Consider the following 22,494-nt stretch of genomic DNA (forward strand, 5'->3'; position numbering starts at 1 on the left):
GGCGATGCCTGCAAGATCTATACACCAGTTTTTTCCAGATTTCACAAATTCAATCCGATTTGAAACCTTTTGAGTACTTTTTGCTCATGTGTGTTTATATAGTTGGTGAAAATTATAATTTTTTTCATCGGATTGGCTAGTTTGTGGGTTAGGGTTAGGATATAAGACACTCTATGTTGCACATTCTTATAGGCTTTGATTATATTGTGCGTTTTGAAATAGCCATAGAAAAAAGCAGCCAAAATGCTCTGTGTTCTAAGGGTGAATCTAAAATCCTCAGCCTCCAGATTGCGTTTTCGATCTTGAATGTCGACCGGTTCCGTTTATTCCTTTCTCACATCAACGAGAACAAATTGTCAGCGACTACAGCGAGGGGCGCTGACAACGTAAAGAGGAAGTCATGTCAAAAAAAATAAGACTTCTTAAAGTGCATATAAAAGAAAGAACATAAAACAGATCATAAAGGGTTTTCATTATAATCTATACATCAGACATTTTATGCACATATATACAGATGAGAACATAAACTGAACAATTCCAATGCACAAGAAAATACTAATCTTCAATTCATATACCACTGCAGAACATAATACCCCGATTAGGTTTATGTGAAAAGTTATAAAGTTATACCTTGTCTTGGCTTATTTTGCAATTTTGTCCAAGTGCTAAGTTTTGAGGTTGAAAAGAGGAGAAGATCATCATCTAAAATAAATCATAGATGATGATGGGTGAGGTCAGGTAAGGTGATTTTTCTTTTTGATTCTCGTGAAGTTCACTGTGGTTTAAGGGCAACAATTATACACTAGTCCAGGGGTGTCAAACATATGCCCCGCGGGCCAGAACCGGCCCACCAGAAGGTTCAATCCGACCCGCAGGATGAATTTGTAGTAATGAAACACTATATTTCTCAGTTTCTAGACACCTGTGACTAAGTGGTTGTGCCTTTATAGGTCGACTGTGATCTGTTAGTGCAATGTCAATAATATTATGCTTATGTTTACCATTGATTGGCATTTATCTCAAGAAATTTGAGTTCTTTTGTAGAAAAAAGAGACTTCATTCAATGTAAAACATGTGCAGTTCTTGTTGTTTATATGCTGTTATCTGAAGGATTCACATGTGCATGATCATCTTATTATCTCGTCATAATGTAATGTCCCGTGGGAGGATTGTCCTGTGCCGGGACGCAGTACCACAGCAGCACATAATCATACTGTAGAGGTGCACGCCCATATCAAACTGTAGAGGTCCCTCTTCCACCGGCTGCTGCTGCTGCGCGCCACGGCCACGCACACCTTCCTTGCACCTCCTCTTCTCCTGACTCCCATGCAGTGATCCACGCTCTGGACAGGGAGAGGCTGCGTGGTGTGTAAGGGGGGTGGGAAACACCCGCACACATGAGGGCGAGCTCAAGGAGAATCTATAGTCGCTGCGCTGGAGAAAAGAGCGCAATCATACAAGGATGAAGATGCCGCTGCGCTTCTGGGATGCTGACGCTGTGCTGTAGGCTGCGCGCTGGAGACATGCGGTACTCTGCACTCCTACTCTGTCAGGTCCCACTCTAGTTGCTGTCAAGTCGGGTCCGCGGTCCATTGCGCTTGTGTGTTTCTTCTGCTGGAATTTGTCCTTGCTGGAGTCCGGGATGTCCGCGTCTCCTCTGCGCACTCTGGTGCTGGGTAAGTTCAGGCTGCAGTGCTGGTGGTGGCGGCGGCGGCGGCGAAGCGAATCAATCGATTTTAAATAGTGAAGAACACTAATTATCCAGTGTGTGTGTGTGTGTGTGTTTGTTTTGAACGTTTCCAAGCGTGTTTATTGGGAGAAGTTTCATTAAAAGGAGTTGAGCTGCTGTGCTACAGCCTGTAGTTAACTGTGTTTATTGACCTCGTGGACAAACAGCACACATGCACACACGCAACACGATATTGCAGTAGTTGGCATATTTATGGACGCACATCATTCATTGATTGTTTCTGATCCCACCAGATGTCATAGATATAAACTCCCGCCATTGAAAGCACTGGAGAAGTAAATAACATGAACATGATGCACCACAGGGGATTCACATGTTTAAGTTGCAGTTAGAATAGAGCTTTATTTGATAGCTGAATCAGGAGAAGGACAATAAAGCAGACAGAATGAAAACAATATAAAAAAAGTATCTCTGTATAAATAGATATAAATGTTATGAGAAGCTTATTTCCCCCTGCGGTTTTATGAAATGTTTATGTTTCACCATGAAATCTAACACAAACACAGTACTTGAACCTTGTGCTTGTAGAATCTATTCTCATTGGAGTATTATCTGGAATATTCCTGCTGACTCGGAGCTCTGTGCCTTCTTCTGAGACAGCACAGTCTCCTAAAAAAATGTTTTTGTTTTTTTTTATGTTACAAAAATTCAAGAGTGCACTTAAGTTGCATGGAAACATTATGTTTTTAAGCCCGGAGTGGAATTCCTTCCCCATGAAGTGTGAATGAAGCATTATGTTGAGTGTTCTTGGAGAAAATGCAAATCCTCTCACTCTCTCTTCTTGTGTTAATCCCTCCATGGCTCAAAGGAACTAAAAAAAAAAATCCAATTATATGCACAGGTGATTATTTTCTTCTTTTTCTCGCCACCTCTTACAAAGTTGACCACACTTGTTGACAAACTGCACCACACGCTGGCCTGTAATTGCTCTGAGTTTGCATGTGTGCGAGTTGTAACGCATTTGTGTGTGTGTGAGTGGCACTTCTTGGCTCTGTGCTGGAGCCGGTTGCAGCAGCAGCAGCAGCAGCAGCAGCAGCAGCAGCAGCAGCAGGGGCCTGACTTCACAATTAGTCTGGTTGATGGGAGCTTTCATTAGTTTCATTATGGCACTGAGTTCGACAGGCCATGGCAAAAAAACAGCATGTTCTACCTCATGGCACTGCCTCCTCCATGTCCCCCCCGTTTGAAAAGTTGTCCTCACTTTTTTTTTTGCTGCAGATTAAAAAAAATGCGGATTGATGAATCTGGTGGGGGGTCGCAATTAGTGCCGCTCATTGCGTTCATTAGACGGAGTCGTTTGAGGTAATTCACCTCTCACGTTGTAGGTGGCGAGGTTTCCAGGTCGCCCACTCTTGTGACCTTGAACGTGGCACCGGCGTCGCATGCCGAGCTCGCACAAGTGAAAGGCACACATTAATGCTAAATCAGCAAAAGCTACTCTGATGGAATTGTTCGTTGACTGAATGAATATGGGATTTATGGTCTAAGGGGATGACAAGGAAATGAGGCCAAGTCTTTCTTTTGTATTTTGCCTCCTTGGCCAAGTTGCTTTTAGCTGTGTGCTCTATTTTTATTACACCTTTGGGTGACCTTTCAGTTTTTTTTTTTTTGGATCCCATCCAGTGCCTCACATGTCATTGGACATGCCCATGTGCACTGAGTTGATCACACAAACAATGGGTTAAGCTGTCTGTCCCCCAGTCTCTATATATAGAGTAGTTCAGCAGCGGCAGGCCACAGGATCTGACAAGCGTACAGATGAAAGAAGTCTTCAGTGCCAGAGGTTAGGATGTGACATCTTGCAGAGCCCTGGCCTTGAATTCTCACACCCGCCCTCCCCTTTTCATCCCCTCTTCATCCCCCCCTTCACTTGTCTCTCCTTTCAGTCTTTGCACTGTGTTTCTCTGAGGTGACTTTGACAGTCAAGAGGCTGTGTGAGACAGATTTGTGTTGTTTCACTTCCGGAAAAAGGAGACTCAAGTATCCGTGGATTTCCACCCTCTCTCTCTCTCTCTCTCTCTCTCTCTCTCTCTGTAATGCGCACGGCATCTAAACCGTGTATCTTGTCAGAGTTCACCTTGGGCTTTTCCTCGTGCTTGCCGGCATCTCACTCAGACGTCTGTCAAATCCTGAAGTCACGCGCAATTTCCCACACACCAAAGGGTTGTTTCATCCATGTTACGAAAGCCACAGTATAGGTAGACATCGGCGATGCTCACATGCACGTATACCATGCACACTTTACATGATATTCCAAATTTATTACAATTTTGATGTTATGTAAATGTTTTGGTTTGGCAAATTATCTGAATGTGTGGAAGACTCGGCATAGCTCAAAGCTTGAGACTGCACTCTTTTTATGTTATTTATTGAAATAATCTGCAATAGTTGGCAACTGCAACAACCCTTAACTCTCTTGTCTGCTCTTGTCAAATCTCCACCCTCTCCACCCTCCACCCCCTGCTTGAAGCAGAGTCAAGGAGAGAGTGCTGGGAGCATTTTTCCAGATATAAAGAGGAATTCCACAAATAAGATAAAAAAAGAGATTTAGAAACTAATTAGAGACGTTAGCTTGAACACTAAAAGTTGGGACGCTTTCACCCCACAGCTGTTTGGTCCACTTTAAACGGCCCAGAGTTCGTTTCCTCCTATAGTCCACTTCCAAAGCTCATCTGGACTCTGGTCTGAACTGAAAACGTGGGTCTTGGTCCGCTTGCAAGTGAACCCTGGTGCAGTTCGCTTACAGTGGGGAATACAAACGGACTATCCAGTGAACCACCGAGTGTAAGTGAGGATCGCTCGCTACTGGGAAGCTTCTGGTGAAAAACCAATTAGGTTTGAACACCAAAGTAAAAACAAAAAGCCCAAGACTGCATGAATTTGGTGTTTCTCCATTGTTTTTGTGCTGCACAAGCCGACTGAAGGGGATGGATTTCCAACCGATGAGCCATGTTTTCTTCTTCCTCTTGCTTTTTTTTCCTTCCTGGTCGCGCTCGTTTTGGGCACTGTCGCTCCAAACGAGCAGCTGTTGTAACTGCGTGGTTTGGTCCGCGTACAAAAGTGCTTCATTGGAACCAAATGAAGGTGTGAAATTGTTTGGCATTCCCCCGTCCAATCGAACAGCGTCCCCCGGACTATCCTGCTGTGAATACACCCTTAAAGTTAGACAAACAAATGATGACGATGTCCTACTTGACGTCTAGCCAGAAATCATATTATTGTGTTATCTCTAATAAAATGACCGTAATAGATTCCTTTGACAGATGCATAACTTCATCCTGTGGCTCTCACTGAAGGTGTGCGTGTGTGTGTGTGTATGTGCAGGCATGTGTAAAGGGAGAGTTTTAATTAGCTGAGCAGGAGGAACTTTCTCTCGCGGAGTGCCTCTTCACCTTGCTGACGAAAATCACTGTGACACCGTCGTCCCTCTCTCTCGCTCTCTCCCCTCACACCCGTCAAATCCTACCTCACCCCTTGCTACCTCCCTTAATCCCTTCACTGCCCACGTTCTGTCCATCCGAACAGCCAAAGTAGTCTCTTTCTCTGTGAGAGCACAACCCCAGACTTTGGGAAGCTGCTCTGAAATCCATACAAGCCAGTGGCTATTTATAAAAATCAGCTCTGTTGCAACCAAAGGAGCTTTATGCCTTATTGAAAAAAACAAAACAAAACATGATTCAAGTTCTGTGCTGTAAACTTATTCACATGACAGGACCTTCATGTTTTGCTCTAATATTCTTCAATGTAATAGACGCTTTTAACAGAAATATACATTTAATCAGGTGAAGCCGTTATTTTTCGCACCACATTATTAAAATTTCCAGAATTTCCAGAAATTCCAGAAGAACTCCTGCAGGAGCTGTTTTTCAAGCAATGAGGGATTTTAAAAACAACAAGAGAGGCCAAGGCCCCCGGGAACTTTATTTATTCTACCAAGTGGTAGTATTTTGTTTTTAAAAAATTCACATGTATCTTCTATGTCAGGACCCATCATGTTTTGATATGATAGTCTTTAAAGAATAGCTTTACACCGTGGATTGCTCCTTGAGCCTTTAAATGTCTGTCTGGACTGAGGTCAGTCTGGGAGGCAGGCTGAGGGAGGCTTTTGTGTGACTCTGGTTTCTTGTAATGGGGACCATATGTTCCCCATGTTTTTACTGCGAGAAATGAGGCAGATAGCCATTCCCAAAATATTTGTCTTGCAGTATTAATTCCACCCACCTCACAGATTTCTAGGCTGTTCAGTCATAAAGGCTGTGAGGATGTGTATTCTTGAAAAGTGCTGAGAGATTTTAACTCGGTGCTCATGTATGGAGGTCTTTGTTAGAGGCAAATGTTCGTGAAAGACACAAATCATGCTAATGGCTCCTGGTGTTTCAGTCAGGGCATTTATATGTTATATGCATGTAAAAACTTTTTAGTTGAACCAAGACAATAATTTAGTTTTCTTAATTTCTTCATGTAAACACGTTAGTCCGACTAAAATCAAGCTAGTCTTAGTCAGACTAAGACACTAATTCAGTTTTCTTAATTTCTTTATGTATACACGTTAATCCAACTAAAATCAAGCTAGTCTTAGTCGGACTAAGACAATAATTCGGTTTTCTTAATTTCTTTATGTACACACGTTAATCCAACTAAAATCAAGTTAGTCTTAATAGGACTAAGACAATAATTCGGTTTTTTTAACTTCTTTACATAAACACGTTAGTCCGGCTAAAATCAAGGTAGTCTTAGTCAGACCAACATACCTGGATTAGGCGATTCATAGTCCAATTACTCCATGCATATGCACTGCATATATACTCTTAGTCGGACTGGAGTCAGACTTAGCGTTCTGCACATGCACCAAAATTTCTTCCCCTGGTGTTTGACACGGAAGAACCGGAAGAGACATGCTCATCTAATTTGTTAGTTATTTGTTTTTCTGTGACGTAAAGGTCAACAGGAAACTGATTCAGTACGCGCTAGCATATAGAGAGACACAGCGCCACCCACAGAGACGGAGTCAGATGGTTGTCCGGTTGCCTGGCTACGGCCTTAGCTCAATTAAACTGTGCATGTAAAATATTCTACTCATTAAAACTCGATCTGCGTCATCGAATAGCTATCAGGAACATCTGCGCACTGCTGGTAGCGAGTCAGTGTTCACCTCTGATCGTCAGGCTATGTTTCCATAGATGAATTGCTGCATTCAACATTAATAATCAATGAAGAATCCATCCCAGCTGACATTGGGCGCAAGGTGGGGTACACCCTGGACCTGTTGCCGGTTTATCACAGGGCAAACACATCGAGACCAACAACCATTCACTTTCACGTTCACACCTACGGTCAATTCAGAGGACTTGTGGGAGGAAAATGTAGAACCCGGAGAAAACGTGCAAACTCTGCACAGGAAGAGCCAAATTCAGTTTCTGAATCTGACACTGTCAATCGACAATACTCGATCACCCTGACAACACTGCTGCAGGGTCTGCTGTCTGCTGTCGGAAAAGTTTCCTTCAAAGAAGTCCTCGTTGAGAAGACGACAAAAACAATAAGAGCGTTAACACAAGTCGATGTCGTATTAAATCCGCAAGGAGAGTGTGTCACGGCTAATTGGTCTCTCTGTGTGTCTTCTCAAAAGTGCAGTTAAAAAAAGGCACACGACGTATACAGTAGGTGATCACAATCTGCAGCTCTCTCCTCATGTGACATTAAAACGGAGACACAGAGAAACTGCCTCAGCATCGCCCTCAACTTCCATAAGCAAATACTTTCCGTACTCTGTGCGTACACACGTTGTTATTGAGATAATTAACAGGCTTATTCTTGTCAGTATTATCTGCACTTTGAGGGCTGGCGCTGGTGGGAAATGAAGCACATATTTTCTCTTGAAATTAAAGACAAATAGAGTGAATTGATCCTCGTTTGTTGAGGCTTTCCAGTCACCCATTACGACGAGGTTAGGGAGCTGCTATTCCTATGAAGTAATTCTGCTAAGCTCAGCATTCTTTGCTCTCCCACACTTACATTTCCTGACTCTCTTACCCCCCTGGTCCCCTCCTTGTTTTCACCTTTCTTGCTCATTTTACATACAGATAGCCTCTCAATGTCCTCTGTGAATCGTTAAACTGAAACAAATCCATATGGATGCAGAATAAGGTGTGTTCTTGAATGATTATGGTATATATATATATATATATGTATGACATGAGTGCATAGAGCAGCAGGTCCCAGATCCGGCTCCTGGCTGGCTGTATCATTTACTGAATGCCTCTCCCCTGCACCCTTCCTTTCCTGTCTCTCCTTCACTGTTCCTTTTGTATGAAAGAATAAAAGCGGAGTGCCAAAAATGACATTAGAGCTGTTCCAGCTGTAAAAGTCGCCTCCTCAAACGTTTGCGTCTGAACTGAATGTGTCAGGCGGGGCCAGTTCTTTTTGGAAACGCAGCCTTCCTTTGTCTAAACTGGAGAACTCAATATTACTTTACTTTGCGTTAATCCATTACATTTAAGTCAATATTTTTGTTTTGTGACCAGGTAGCCCTTGCTAGTTTGTGGTTAGTTTTGAGGCTGTAATTATATGAGCCTAAACAAATGTAAAAATTTTACCACTGATATTATTTAGAAGCAAACACATTTATTAGCATGCTGGGATGGATCTATGGATTTTTAGATTTGTTGATTTAGCATTTTTGACGACCCTTTTTTGGGGTTTAGGGTTTGAATGGAAGTCCAGGTGGGAAATGAGCCTCCTTTTCACTTGTTTTACAACATCAGTAACCACTTTCCTGAGGAGAAGCAGCTCATATGAGTGGACATTTGTGTGATTGACGCCTGATCTTTGCAAAAACCACGACATAGCTCGTATCAGAGTTCAGATTCTCACGCGTGACGTCACGACCAGTTGCCACTGGTCTCCTCCGACGTGATTTGTCATTGAGCATCAAATCAACATGTTTCCACAGCGGTAATGTGGGGCTGGGCTGCAGCTGACTCATCTACTGTATGATGCTCATACAGTGTCATTAAAAAGACAAGCTCCCAGAGAGAGAGAGAGATTTATCATGTGTTTGACAGTCACTGGTGTTATTTCTTTTTTTTATGAAGTTTAAACTAAATCATTTATGATTGTATGCAAAATAATGGCAATTAGAAAAACGATTGTGGCTGACCTCATCGTCTGTCAGTGCTTAACATCCCACCCTGTGGCAAAATCTGTGAATCATATAAACATTGATCAATAACTGTCAAAACAGAGACGCGACTTGTTTGTCAAAGCAGGTTAAAAGTCTACACATTCTTACATTTGGTTTTTGTCAGTCATTAGTTGCTTGCCATTATTCATTCGAAAAGTTCTCATTGAACAAAACCAGCCGAATGGTGCAAAGTGGCTCGAACGTTCTATTGTTCCCACACTTAATTAAATAAAACCTACCCAAGTGTAAGAACACTGCACAAGTCACAAGAGTATACGCTCACTTTTTCCACACCTTTTACCCATGAATTAATGAGCAGATACTGCCCTCGCTCTCTATTATACCGCAGGCGTCATAATCTCCATCCTGATATGCAGTGTCGAATACACGTGTCTTATATCACACTCTGATTAATAAAAATTAATTGAATTCAGCCAAGTCTGCTCACCGCTCTCTGCAGTGTGATGTACAAACACAGTATCTAATACATGAAAACTACGGCCAGGCTTGTTTGAAATGTCAGCTTGATGTCCCAACAGCCACCGAGGCACCTGAGGGGCCACTGCCGTTAATTACCCAGTTAATGTTAGAGTGTAAAAATCATAGCAGCTGTTCCACAAGTTTTGGTTTGAGCGTTTGAATTTCTGTTAAAAAAAAAGAAGATGAAAGGGTTCAGGTTGAAACGGAGACAGAACAGTGTTTGGCTCGTGGAGGTTCTTCAAAAAAAAAACATTCACATCATAACCAACTAGATCATGTCCTATTAAATGTTTTGAGTGCAGCAGTTTCTCCTCCCACTTCTCTTGGTGCTAAAATACAACTTTAAAGTGTGGTAAGTAGGGCTGCACTCTCGTCGCACTGAAAGGCAATCTCATTTTTATATGACAGTGCTGCACTTCCATGGGAAACATCGGCTGCATCATCGTATACGTAAGCTCTCCTACTTGGCATTACGCCATGTGATGCGGAGAAGCAAACGACAGGGAGCCGGAGAGAGAGGAAAGCAGTGATTATGGACTGATACTATTCAAAATTCTTAACAGATGACTTTTATCAAAACTACGGCTGTCCAAGATGTTTCCCACAGTCGACCCCCTTATGCGACCGATGTGGACAAGCTCCGGCCTCTATAGCACATATGTTCCAGAACTGCCCAAGACTCTGTAATTATTGGATCAAAAATCGACTTAAACCATACATTATATATACAAATAAATATATATATATATATTGTTTAAAAAAGAAAAATATATGATACTGTGTTGAATATTTCTATAAACAAATATATTCAAAAAAAGAAACGCAGTGGTTAAACTAAAAATGAGTCCATCATTTTTTTCTGAAACACCTTTTTTGTGTTATATGTTAGAACCCTCTTCATGTCTGGGTGGTCACCAGTAAATGATTAGTGTGTGTGGGGGAAAATAAGAAAAAGAAAACTGTAATAAGAGTCTGGAAAAGCTTTTAATAACGAGGCTAAACTGCAACAGATGAAACAGATACACCCTTCCTGTCTGTCCTCTCATCCTCATCAAAACACACACTGCCTTAAGTGAAGCGAAGGAGAGACGACGCAGGAATGGTGTGACTGCAAACTTAAAACTTTTGTGTTTAAATAACTTTAAACTGAAACTGAAAAGACATCCTTTCAAAGTATTTATAATTTCCCTGGGTAATAAAGCACTTCAAACCATAAGTATACATCTTAACGTAGACTCTGAAAACACAATTTAAGTTGTGATTTAGTGAATAACTTAACTAGGGCTGAACAATTAATTGAAATTCGCAATACAGCTTATAGTGCAATTTTCAAATCACAGGATTGTTAAAGCCAAAACGTGTGTCAAAATATAATTTTAGATGAATTATTGTCTTGATCTACTTCTACACATCTTATTCCACAGATCGGAGGGAAACATCTTTGTTTTTTGACTAAAAATGAGAATAAACATGTAAAAAATGACCATTCCCTTTGATATCACGAATCATATTGCAATCACAATAAAAAAATAATCACACTTTATGTAAATAAAAAAAGATAAAAAATAAAATAAAAAAAAGATATTTATGCAAAATCGTTCAGCCCTAATGGAAACTAGTTCATTTGTGAAACTGTGAACTTTGGAGTTAAAATTCTAAAAATGGACGTAGTCCTATGGGGTCTGTTGTGAATCCAACTGGAAATGAGAGTATATGGGGCGACTCTGCTGGTTGCAAAATAACTCCATTGAATGGAGGCCTATGGGAAAATTGATGTATAATGTCAGTAAACACAAAACTGGACTTCATATGAGTGACATTACGACTGGTTGCCATTTGGTATTAACCGAACATTAAACTGCTTCTTTTTAAATAGCAAATCACTGCCTGTGGGTTTTTTTTTACAGGGCAGTCAGCTGTGTGTAAGATCCAGACTATGTGTCAGTACCTTATACAAGCATCCTTCAAAAATCCCTTAACTATCCCTTTACTTAATTACTCTCACTCTGTTTACTGCTTCTTTCGTGAAACTTCTTTTTAAGCCGGAGACAAACTGATTGTATCTTTGATTTTTGCGGAAGTGCTCTGTCTCAGAGCAGGTGTGAGGTGTTATTTCCCTTCGTGTTCACTGGTCCTTCTTCACCAGCTGTCTCTTCCTCTCTCTCGCAGTCTATTCTCGGAATTCCTACCTTGCTGACAGGCTAACTGCAGTCCGCAAGGTTTCAAGTGAAAAAAAAAACCGCCTGATTCACTGTTCCTCTTCAGATTCCCACATAGGGTTATTTTTTCAGTTTTGTGAGTAAAAAAATAAAATGCTCAAGATTACTTCATCTAAATTATTACCAGGACTATTTCAACGCGGTTTCACCCAATCGACAGAATGAGGCAAATGACTGGAGAGATGCAGGAAAAGAAGGCTCGCGGTTATAGTCTTATTTGCCAAGTTTTTTGTAAGACTGGGTAAATTGATTGGAGATAACAAGGTGCTTCATCATCACAGCACTAACAAGCACATCTCAAAATTGTGAACTGCTCTGAGAGGCACGGATGCTGTATGCCATTCTCTCCCCATGGCTGCCCTCCAATGACATGCAAACATAGCTACTGTCTTCACTCTCTCATTATCCGTTTGCCAGTTAGATGTCAGTTAGGCTCAGACTGCACGGCTCACTTTTTTCCCCTCATTTTTGCTCTACCTTTAAATATAGTCAGTTGTAAAAACAAAACAAAAAAACAGACAAACTAACAAAAAAAGCCATTAAAGTTGAAGTTATTTTCGTTGTTTTCTACAACTACATTCTGGATAGGTCAACAATCCATTGCAGGGACAAACTGCTATTTACTCTCACACTCATGGTCAATTTAGAGTGTCAAATGAACCTAATCCCCATCTGTTTTTGGACTGTGGGAACCTTGAAAACCCATTTTCATTTACATGCACTCAACTGCTAGCTTATTTTGTTTAAGTATGTTTTTTAGGAAAAGATGACAGAACGGTAAAAACAATCTGGCGACTGAAGAGCAGGGGTATAAGTAGACGAGACTGATGAGCTGATTGGTGGCAGGTGTGAGTCCAAGGCGCAGGTGAGCTGATTGAAGGCCACGCCTCCAGCACAGAGACACAGGAGGCAGTGGGGGGCTGGGAATACATGTGACAGGTCACCAGTCTCTCACAGGGGAAACACTCAAAGACAAACAAAAATTCACATCTGTCTGTCAGTTTATAGTCACCAATGAACCTAATCCCAACGTGTATGTCTGTACCTGGAGAAAACCCACACACATGCAGGGAGAACAAGTCGCTCTAAACTCTCCTGGATTCAAACTGCTGACCCTCGCTGTGATTCATCGATGCTAACACAGAACTGCCGAGCTATGTCAAGATTCATTCAATTATCTTACAATTACCATTTAATGATCTTCCCCCTAGAAAAAGAAATGATAAAAGACAACATCATTACTGAGGAATCTGCTGCTTTGTTTTCTGTTCGTTGCATCAGTTCAGATGTGAGCCCTTTTTTTGTCCCCATGGGCATCATAATAAACATAGTACGCTCTTCAAGCCCTTTCAAAAGTCCTTGGAAGGATTTCTATTGCCTCATGGCAAATGTCATTCATAAATTTGAATAATTCAATTCCGGTTAATCTTTTCCTCAGCACACATTCCCGAGTAGTTTTCCCCTCTGCGCTGTAATCCCATCCAGGATAACTGACAGCCATTGCACAACCATGACCATGTGTGCTGCGTCTTTTGCTGATATCTTAGTCATGGTGGAAGTGGAATGGGTGGACCGAGAATTCAGAGGGCAACAAATGTTTAGAATGGATTACTGTGACCCCGAAATGAAATGCACACATGGGCTTATCTGTCAGCGGTGCTGGATGAGGAATGCATCCCCGAAGCACACGTCTCAAACGTGTCAACAGCAGCAATGCACAGTGCAACAGTGATAGGACGAACACACCAGTGGCTAGAAAATAATTGGGTAGCTTTTCAGAAAATTTTCTAGGACAGTGGAGTGAAAACAGATTTGGAGAAGAGAGAAAAAAAAGCTACATAAAAGAGCAGATCATGCAAACATGATTTAATTTCCTGTTGTTGCACAGAGCTCAATGAATTATTCTTGCTGGCTATGATTGTGCTGAAGTGGTGCCCAAATTGACCAGAAAAGGTCTACTTTATCAGAGAAGATGAGTCCAGTGATAACTTAGATAAGAGTCTATGGTCTTCTCGGTGCTCAGTATATTGATAAGAATCCAGAAGGTTGGAATGAGAAGACTATTCTGTCTCCATGTTATGATGGACTCTTTTTTTATTTATAGTAAAGAGAGGAATGACAGACCAATGCAGAGCAGGTTATCTTCTTCCCGGCAGCTCGATCTCGGTCCCCAAATGTGCTTGAACAAGACAGTGAACTCCGAATTGCTCCTGGTTCCTGTGCCTGTAGATTGTGAATAAAAGTGTGGTTGGAAAATAGTGCCATATATATGTATATATATATATATATATATATACATATATACATATACAAGTGTAGCACCGCTACATTTAAGACAACGTGTAAATCCCGCCCTCTTGTGCAGAGACAGTGGATTCTGAGCACTGTTGTACAAACCCTCCCCATTCATAAACTCACAGAATCACAGATTTTCTACACATTGGCGGCTGATAACATATCTAATCCACAAAGAGATAACAACAGATAGACATTACGAGTGATTGAGTCCTAATCTTTTGTCATCATTTTCAAATTTTGGATTAGCGCCGCTTCATTTAATGGTTCCAGTGACCACCACTCCACCACTCTGAAATATTTGTGCTATGTCACACATGATTGTTCACACAAAAGTTGTAAGACACTGTATTTTGACACGACATTAAGTCCAAGTATTGATTCATTTAAACACCTGTGGCGATGATCATTAATATTGATTGTTTTTCAAGAATGAGAACGTTGCAGAGACCAGTTAAATGAGGTTCAGGAGACACAGGGTTGACTGACTGCTCACTCATGTAGCGTGGACATGAGACATGAGTGTTAAGAAGCTCCTCTTCTACTTCCCTTTCCTCCACTGGGGAGACAGGTAGTAATGGACTGACTGGACTGTGTGTTCACAGGAAACCTTTGAGTTGCCAGGAGCACATTGGACTCCCTTTGAGAGACTGTGTATGGACACATCCTGTAGCTGAACTAATAGCTCTGCTGACAGTACAAAACACACGCCTCTCAGAACAACCTCACTTATTGTGAACCAGAAAAGTCCACTGAATGAAAAAAAAAGAAAATACACCCAATATGAACCTTTTTTGATGAATTGTCCGGGTTTTCGATTTCACTCCATTGTGCTGCACTGCAGGTTCCATCGTCGTATCACAAACTAATCATTTTTACCAATTATTACTTGGTAAAATTGGGAAAACGGGGGAACGCTCAGTTGTTGAGATGAGCTGTGGAGACACCTGCAGTTGTGAGGACACATTCCATGCCCTATTAACCATCTCAATTAACCTTAACCCTTACTCTGCCCCGAGTGCTGTTTCAGCTCCAGCCAATCTAAAGACAAGAAGAGCAGACGGTACCTTCCTTATTTAATTTGGACGTTTGTGCACAAACATAATGACGTGGTTTGTCCAGGGCCTTAAAAGGCCAGAGAAATACTGTATGAGGAAGTTCAATGTGTCCTCATCATCGCGGTTTTTGAGCCAACATTTGCCCTCACAGTAGGTTTTTGGAAGATTAATGATGTCACCTGTCCACTGTCCATGGCCCACACACCCACCCTGCCACACACTGCAGGTTATTCTGTCCGGTTCAATTCCAGAGTAGCACCTTGGATGCCCCTGTGTTCCAACATGCCAAACAACAACTTCTGCATTTAACCCTAGTCTTTATGTGTGTACTCGATTTGTCCCCTTGTTAGGACCTCAGTAGGACATTGACCTTGTCAGGACCAGGAAGAGATTTGGACAATTTGGTCCTAATAAGATAACTGGTTAAGGAACTAGTTAGCGACCTGGTCTGTCTAAGGGCCTTTCTGTATGGAGTTTGCATGTTCTAACCGCTCCTTTGTGGTTTGGTTAAGGTTAGGGTTTCTTTTTCAAAGTTAAAAACTTTACTGTTTCAATCCCCTGAATGCATTCATTCTTTTCAGCAAGGCTTTTATTGTGAAATATCTGTAGAACCAAGTGCTTTATTTGTCTTTTTGCTTTGTAGAAAACAACATGTTTATAACCCATTCATTTGACTTTATTGCTGACTACAGGTGCTGATGTAAATGTACAATATACTGGACACAGGCGGCGAGCCAACTGCACTTGTTAGATATTATGACGTTCTGGACTTTAGGAATGTTTCTCAATCAAAGCCTCTGGGGATTTTAATTGACTGCACCCGGTTTAGGCTGTCCAAAGGAATGGACGTCAAAGCAGTGTCCTGCGAAGAGTAGCTAAGCACTTCTCTCTCTTTCTCTCTGTGCATCAGCTGGGCTGTGGAGACGATGCATGAGCGTTAACTTCACTAAATTGTGGCAATAATTCTCCTCATTTATTATTCAGTCAGTGTACCAGTGAAAGTATGGAAAGCATTTAGATGCATGACCAGGGGAGGAAAAAAAAGCTTCAGCAGCAACTTAAATAGCATCTCACTTTTTTTTTTGGAAAGAAATAAGCCAACATATTTTTGTTGACCGTATATCACGTTGGCCGTCTTTTCGCAAACATGCATCGTTACATGTTTTATGCATCGTGAACAATAGTGTCCGCCAAGGTTTCATTGAGCATTAAGACCTTATTTACCAACTGGTGTTATATCACTGCGTCTTTATGGCCTCATGGGTATAATTGGCAACGCTCCATATTCCCCCATGTTCTCCCTCTAATAGTCGGGGGGCCACAGTGAGTCACAGCCAATGGATGGTGCCGAGGCTGCCCATGGCACATTTATCACTCTTCTGGTGGCTGTTGTGTATTTGTTTTGTTGTGTATTGCTTCCTTGTAGCATGTTACAACCCCGTTACATTTCTTTCACTATACTTTCACACTGCATTTAGTAAAACAACAGGTCTGATATGGACTGGAGTCAGACTATATGTCTTTGAAGGTTCTCCGTCATCCAGGTCGTAGTTATCCTCCGTGATTTTGTGAGCAAGTATGAAAATCAAGGTATTTAGAGACTCTGGAGGCCGGAAACCTTTCTTTTAAGTTAAACATTGCAGATCCTCCCCCCTCTGACTCAAATCCATCTTTGTCGTTGTGTGTGTGTGTGTGCGACTGTTGATTCCTTTTGCAGTGGCTGGGCAGTTGGTGTCTTATCTCTGGCCGGAGTCTGAGCTGAGTCCTGTTCAGATGCTGTGCCATGCGTTAATGCAGTAGTTGCAATGTAGATGTCAGGACAATCCTCATTACACTGCACTGCGTAAACCACATTGCTGTTTGTGTCTTGTGATTTTTATCTGTTGGATGAACACGTTTCTGTCAGGTTTGAAGTGTACAGGGATGTAGTGTTGTTGTTTTTTTCTCAGATACTCTCCAACATTAGAGAATAACAGTGTTGTTATTCTTTGTCTGTTGCTTTTGCTGTTTTCTTCCTTGTCAGATGGTGGATGGTTTTGATGAAGGCCCAGTTTTGGGTAGTCCCAGCTTTCAAGTTCTCCCCTGATGAGCTCCTGTTCCTTCTCCCTTCCCTCCTTTGTTGTGGGCTATGTTAGTGGCCCTGTGGTGCAAAGTTCTGATGACTAAGAGTTTATTCTCCAGTGGGTGGTGAGAGTCGAACAGCACGTATTGGTCTGTGTGGGTAGGTTTCCTGTATATTGTAATGTCTTCTCCAAGAGGGCCAGGCTCTTGCCTTTGACGTCACTGTTGCAGAGCAAACACTCCCTTTCTATTTAGCTGATTAGCTAAATTGTTGAATTTTAAATGTTTATCCAAAAGCAGCGAAGGACACGGCTCGTTCATTATCGACAAATAACGCCAACAGCGATCAAAGGCAACTCACCAGGCTCGTTCGCTCACACACGGTCACACTTCCGTGAGCGCTTCAAAAGGATTTGTTTCTTATTTTCTGTGTAATTATTTAAATAATTTGCATGTATAGAGGTTCTACAATGTGTAATGAAGTACTGGGGCTGTGTCTGACTCTTAACAAATGCAATTAAGTGCTTCTGAGTCGGTGGAAATACTGTTTTTATGTTTCTCTCCAGTGACTTAAGGCCTTTGAAGATCCTGCTGTATTCGGGTTTCACTGGCAGCGCTGTTGTTTCTGTAAAAAAATAGTTCTATTCATTTACATTGAGAATGCTACTACTTGGAGGTTTTATTGATGGAGTTTTTACATAAATTACAACCCTTTTCTTCGTTGCATACGGCATGTATTGTTAAAGTGACTCAATAGGATGTAATTCATGTGTTTAAATACAGAATTGTATGGTTTATTTGTTGTGAAAGTGTGTGGTTTTGTTGTAATCCAAGTTACAGAACTTATTTCAGAAAGTTATTTAGCATTTTTACATGTTCATCTAGCGGCACAATGGTGGTTGTTCCTGCTGGCAATGGCATTTGTCCTTTTTCCACCTCTGACATGTGGATTCCTTGATAGTGAATAGGGTTGTGGTCCAACTTGACACACTGCATCAAGCACTGTGCTTGGAACTGGGTTGGACCAATACTGGTGCAGGATCTTAGCGTCATGGACTTCTTCAGTCCGGGATTACAAAACTCACGTTTAGTAACGTTGTAATTATTCTGCTCCGTTTCCTGTGTGCTCTGTCGAAAAGCTTTCACTGGCACAGTCTTCACTAATTCAAAGGAATCCAACTGAGCACAAGAAAGCAAAGGAACCAAGGACACAAACTGAACTGGCACACCCTACTTTGCAGTGATATTTGTGTAAACATGATCCTTCCTTGCCCTAATCCATCAGCTCCATCAGCTGTTTAGTTCTGCATGTTCTCCGCAGAAGAACTAGGGACCGGGGAGCTGAATGACAGCGTCGCTGACCCAAATCTTTGAACCATGACATGGCTTTCTTGTATTTTTAATGTCCATGTCTGTTGCTGTTCTTCATAGTAGTGAAGTAAATACATGTAGCTGGTGTTTGTTGTCACACCTGGCACTGCAGATGGCTCCCTGCTGTCCTTGCTGCCTCTGCCCCTGCCAGTAATGTAGCACAGTCTGTCTGCATATTTCACTCCACGCACCAAATTTACGGTCTCTCAGATAAGTGACACGTAATTCTCACATACCCATCAACAACCGTGTCTCCCAGAAATGATGCTCTTCTGCATCCTGTTACGTTTTATGGGGAACATATTTTCGTCCAGATTGAGTGTGTTTTTGACGTATCACAAATTGTTACGTGGTTCGCAGGTTTTTTTTAATCAAAATATGCACCAGGAGGAGGAGGAGGTGTTTTTTTGTGAATTTTTATGTTATCAGGACATTTCTTGTCTGTTTTTATGGAGTATGTCATGCTGCAGAGAGAGAAAACACTTAGGGAAAGTATTTGGAAAACTCTTCCAAACCTTAACCAAGTGATTTTTGATGTATGGCATTGGTGCTTCCTGAGACATCTATGATGCCGTTCCACCTCAGGTACCGGATCGTAATCTGTCCAGGTTTCTGTCAAGTTCTTCTCCATTTTCCAGTAGACCATCTTGCAAACCCATTATAAGAAGATTGTTTCTTCTGTTCTCTTCTGAAACTTTAGCTTTTAAGTCACTAATGTCTTATGTGAGGACTTGAATGGCTTCCTGGTGCGCGTCTTATTTATCCTTCAGAGTCCTGATCTCTTTCCCACTCTGTCCAACATGGCTTGAGCATTTTTTTTCCACTTGGTCTATGATGCCATTCCACCTCAGGTACCTCAGGATCATCGTCTGTGCAGGTTGAGGATGTAACGCATAATTCTGTCAAGTTCTTGTCTAGGATCTCCATTTTCCAGTAGACCATCTTGCAAGCCCATCATAAGAACAGAAGGCAGAGGAGCAACCACCTTTGTGGGCACAAGAACTCCCAACTCAGGTTACCGTCCTAATGTCATTTAGGAACATAATTTTGGTTCAGAAAATAAAAACAGTTCATTTGTTTTGGTGCTTAATTTTAGGAGGCTGTAAAACTCAAATACTACACATAAACAGATTAAGTACAGTACACACACATGCACATGTGTGATTAGTGTAAAAATGCAGACTTAAATTCCTGCGGACACCTTTGAGCAAAGAGCAAGGTGGGAACGAGCAACCATTGATTACATTTGTGGAGTTGCTGCATGTTTTCTCTGCTCGTGACTCAATTAATCAACTATTTGGCTTCGTCTGCATTTCATTTTCAGTTTATCTTCCCATGCAAGCTGCCTCGTTTGTTTTAGAAGCTCTCATTTAATGAAGACGCTGTGGACTAAGCACTGTATATTTAGACCTCGCGGACTTTACAGTCTTCATATTTTTATCACCCCGTGATTTAATGCGTAACTATAAGAATGGAATGCCCTCTACTGCCATATTGTATCTTGAGTGTTCTTGCTCAAGATCTTTAAAGTTCAGAAAAAGCAAACGTCTGGTCATCACGTCTTTGGAGCGGCACAGAGTTGGTCTTTATATTAATGGTGTGTCCATATAGATATTCATCATCCTTCCTCATTGTCTGTCTCATGTCTGGTCCGTTCTCACGCGGCTCATTTAACCCTGTTTGGTTTTCAAGGGTTCGTCCTCCCTCTGTATGTATGCTGAGCGTCACTCTCAGGGATTTTTCTCCCCTTATTCCACTCAAGAACAAAACAATAGAAATGATAGAAGGGAGGAGCAAGATGCCATTTCATGTTATATATATATATATACATATATATATATATATGCATATATATATATATATATATATATATATATATATATATATATCTAAAAAAAAGAAATCAGGATGTACAGTATTATGCCAAAGGAGCAGTGAGCCATGAAAGAGCGCTGGGCAGTGAATGCTAAAGGGCCATGAAAGGCCTGAGGAGACAGATGTTGTGCTGCGACACAGGTCAGAGGGCAGATAAGAAGCAGTTGTGTTAGTGTTTGACGAAGACCAGGAGAGAACAGAGGAGATAGAGCAAGCAAAACGACACGGTACACATTAAAGGTTAAAGAAATCTAAGCAATGGAACCCACAGCTACATGCATGATGGTCCTGGACACCATCCAAGACACGTCATAAGAGACCAAGTTTATTCATTACTTGAGTCTAAGACCTGAAGGTCAAGTCGAATTGCAAATCTTCCTGAGAGATATCGACTCCAATTTTATAGTTAAATTATTCAAGGTTTATCAAGTGCCGATTGAAAGATATGAATTCTATCCAACATACTGCATAATAATCACATAATAATTTGTTGATTCTGGTTCTGATTCTGATCGTTACACTGAACTAACCCAGAGAGATGTAGATGAGCAATGAAGCCAACGTCAAAAGAAGAGACAAGAGATCCTACTTTTTTTTCTGCTTTTACAAAAGCGTCATTAACATTAATCACTCCGTGGATATTAGGAGCATAAAAGTCTGACACCAGTGATAATTATTTTACATGCTTTGTAGTGCAGCCAGTGCCTATCGGCGCATTTTAACTCTAAGTCTAAGGCTTCTATAAGCCGCGCCTTAATAGATTACACGGGAAACTTATTAGTGAAGTAATCAGAGGCGGCTTTGTTATTTTACATCTTATTTTGCAGGAATGGCAATTAATCTTATGTTTGATGTGTATATATACATACATACATATATATATATATATATATATATATATAATCTGCAAAGAATAACCCTTTGAGAGAGAAAGACTTTTTGTCTTTGTATTTAAAAATCACACCAGTGTCACTACAGTGTTTAAATAAAGCGTTTTGTTTTTCTTCATTTTTAATTTGTTAATCGACTATTTTAACACTTTAACATAGTAACTGCCAGATATTGAAAGTTATTAGTCACAGTCACAAACAAAAGGCTGCACAGAAAATAAATAAACCCTGTTATGGACATTCTCCCTGTGTAAAAGAAGCTGACTGGGTTTACTTGTACATCAGCAGGGTAATGCAGCTCAAATATTCCATACATTACTTCACAAATACACCGACTTTATCAGCATCCCTGCTTTGGCCGCTAAGATAGCGTACGGATATAGACTTGGGCGGCTCTGATCGATGTTCATGTCGTGCTTGTGTGTGTGTGTATATCTTCCTTGCCTCAGTATATCCTTCCCTTGACAGTGCATATGTGTGAGAGACACTGGCTGCTGACAGGAGCCCAATGCCCTGGTCTTTTTGATGGATGCCCACTGTTAACATGATGTGCTGCAGGCATCAATCTCGAGCAGCCTGATTAAAATACACAGTGATGGGTAATATTTATGCTTGCAGGGGACACAGGACCTCCAGGAAACCCCCCCTGAAATGTCTTGCACCATATAGCAAAAGCATGCAATACGTACATATAGTTGTTTACTTTATGTGAGATGTGAGAGTCACTAAGTCTGGTCTTTTGGAGATATGTCGCAGGAGTCTTCTCCTGGTGCCAGCTGGAGACTGCAGAGTCTCTCTCCTTAATGCTTGTAACTGCAGTGGGAACTGCACTTTGTTAATTTTATTCCGAAAGACTGAAACTGCAGCAGAGCTTTCGGTGACAAGCACAAACTGTGCGAAAGTGGAATTGACGAGGGCAAAGGATTCGGCTGTTTCTACAACTTTCTAATAATAAGAAGAATTTAACAATCCCACCTCTGGATTGCGATGTGTTTCTCTGGGATATGCAGTCACTGCAGTCATGCAAGATTGTTGGGACATGAGTTCACAGCAACAGACTGAATACAGATACTGTGGACTTGCAGCATTTCTCTCTCTTTCAGACTCAATTCTGTAGTATTGAATTTCAAGGAGAGGAAGAAAGAAAAGAAAAAAAATCATTATTTGAGGGAATTTTCGGAGCCGTTGTGTTTTGGACGGAGACTTGTTTGTTGTCGCAGATAAATGCTGAGCACGGCTTGTAAACTGAAATCCACTCTCTCGATGTCTTGTGCGGCGCGCGGACGGCGGCGGATGAGCTGTCCTGGCAGAG

The 22,494-nt window shown here is 41.4% G+C and overlaps 1 protein-coding gene across 1 annotated transcript in view; it reads left to right on the forward strand.

The window, feature by feature from the left end:
- Positions 1-1,277: 1,277 nt before the first annotated feature.
- Positions 1,278-22,494, forward strand: part of LOC122779829 (CXADR-like membrane protein) — a 49,120-nt gene continuing 27,903 nt past the window's right edge. Inside the window, exon 1 of the mRNA XM_044042476.1 lies at positions 1,278-1,676. Within this exon, the coding sequence (XP_043898411.1) occupies positions 1,643-1,676 (34 nt within the window). The 5' untranslated portion in view covers positions 1,278-1,642. The remainder of the gene's footprint in view (positions 1,677-22,494) is intronic.

Source organism: Solea senegalensis, linkage group LG13 (assembly GCF_019176455.1).
Source record: "Solea senegalensis isolate Sse05_10M linkage group LG13, IFAPA_SoseM_1, whole genome shotgun sequence".
In the NCBI taxonomy this organism is placed as follows: domain Eukaryota; kingdom Metazoa; phylum Chordata; class Actinopteri; order Pleuronectiformes; family Soleidae; genus Solea; species Solea senegalensis.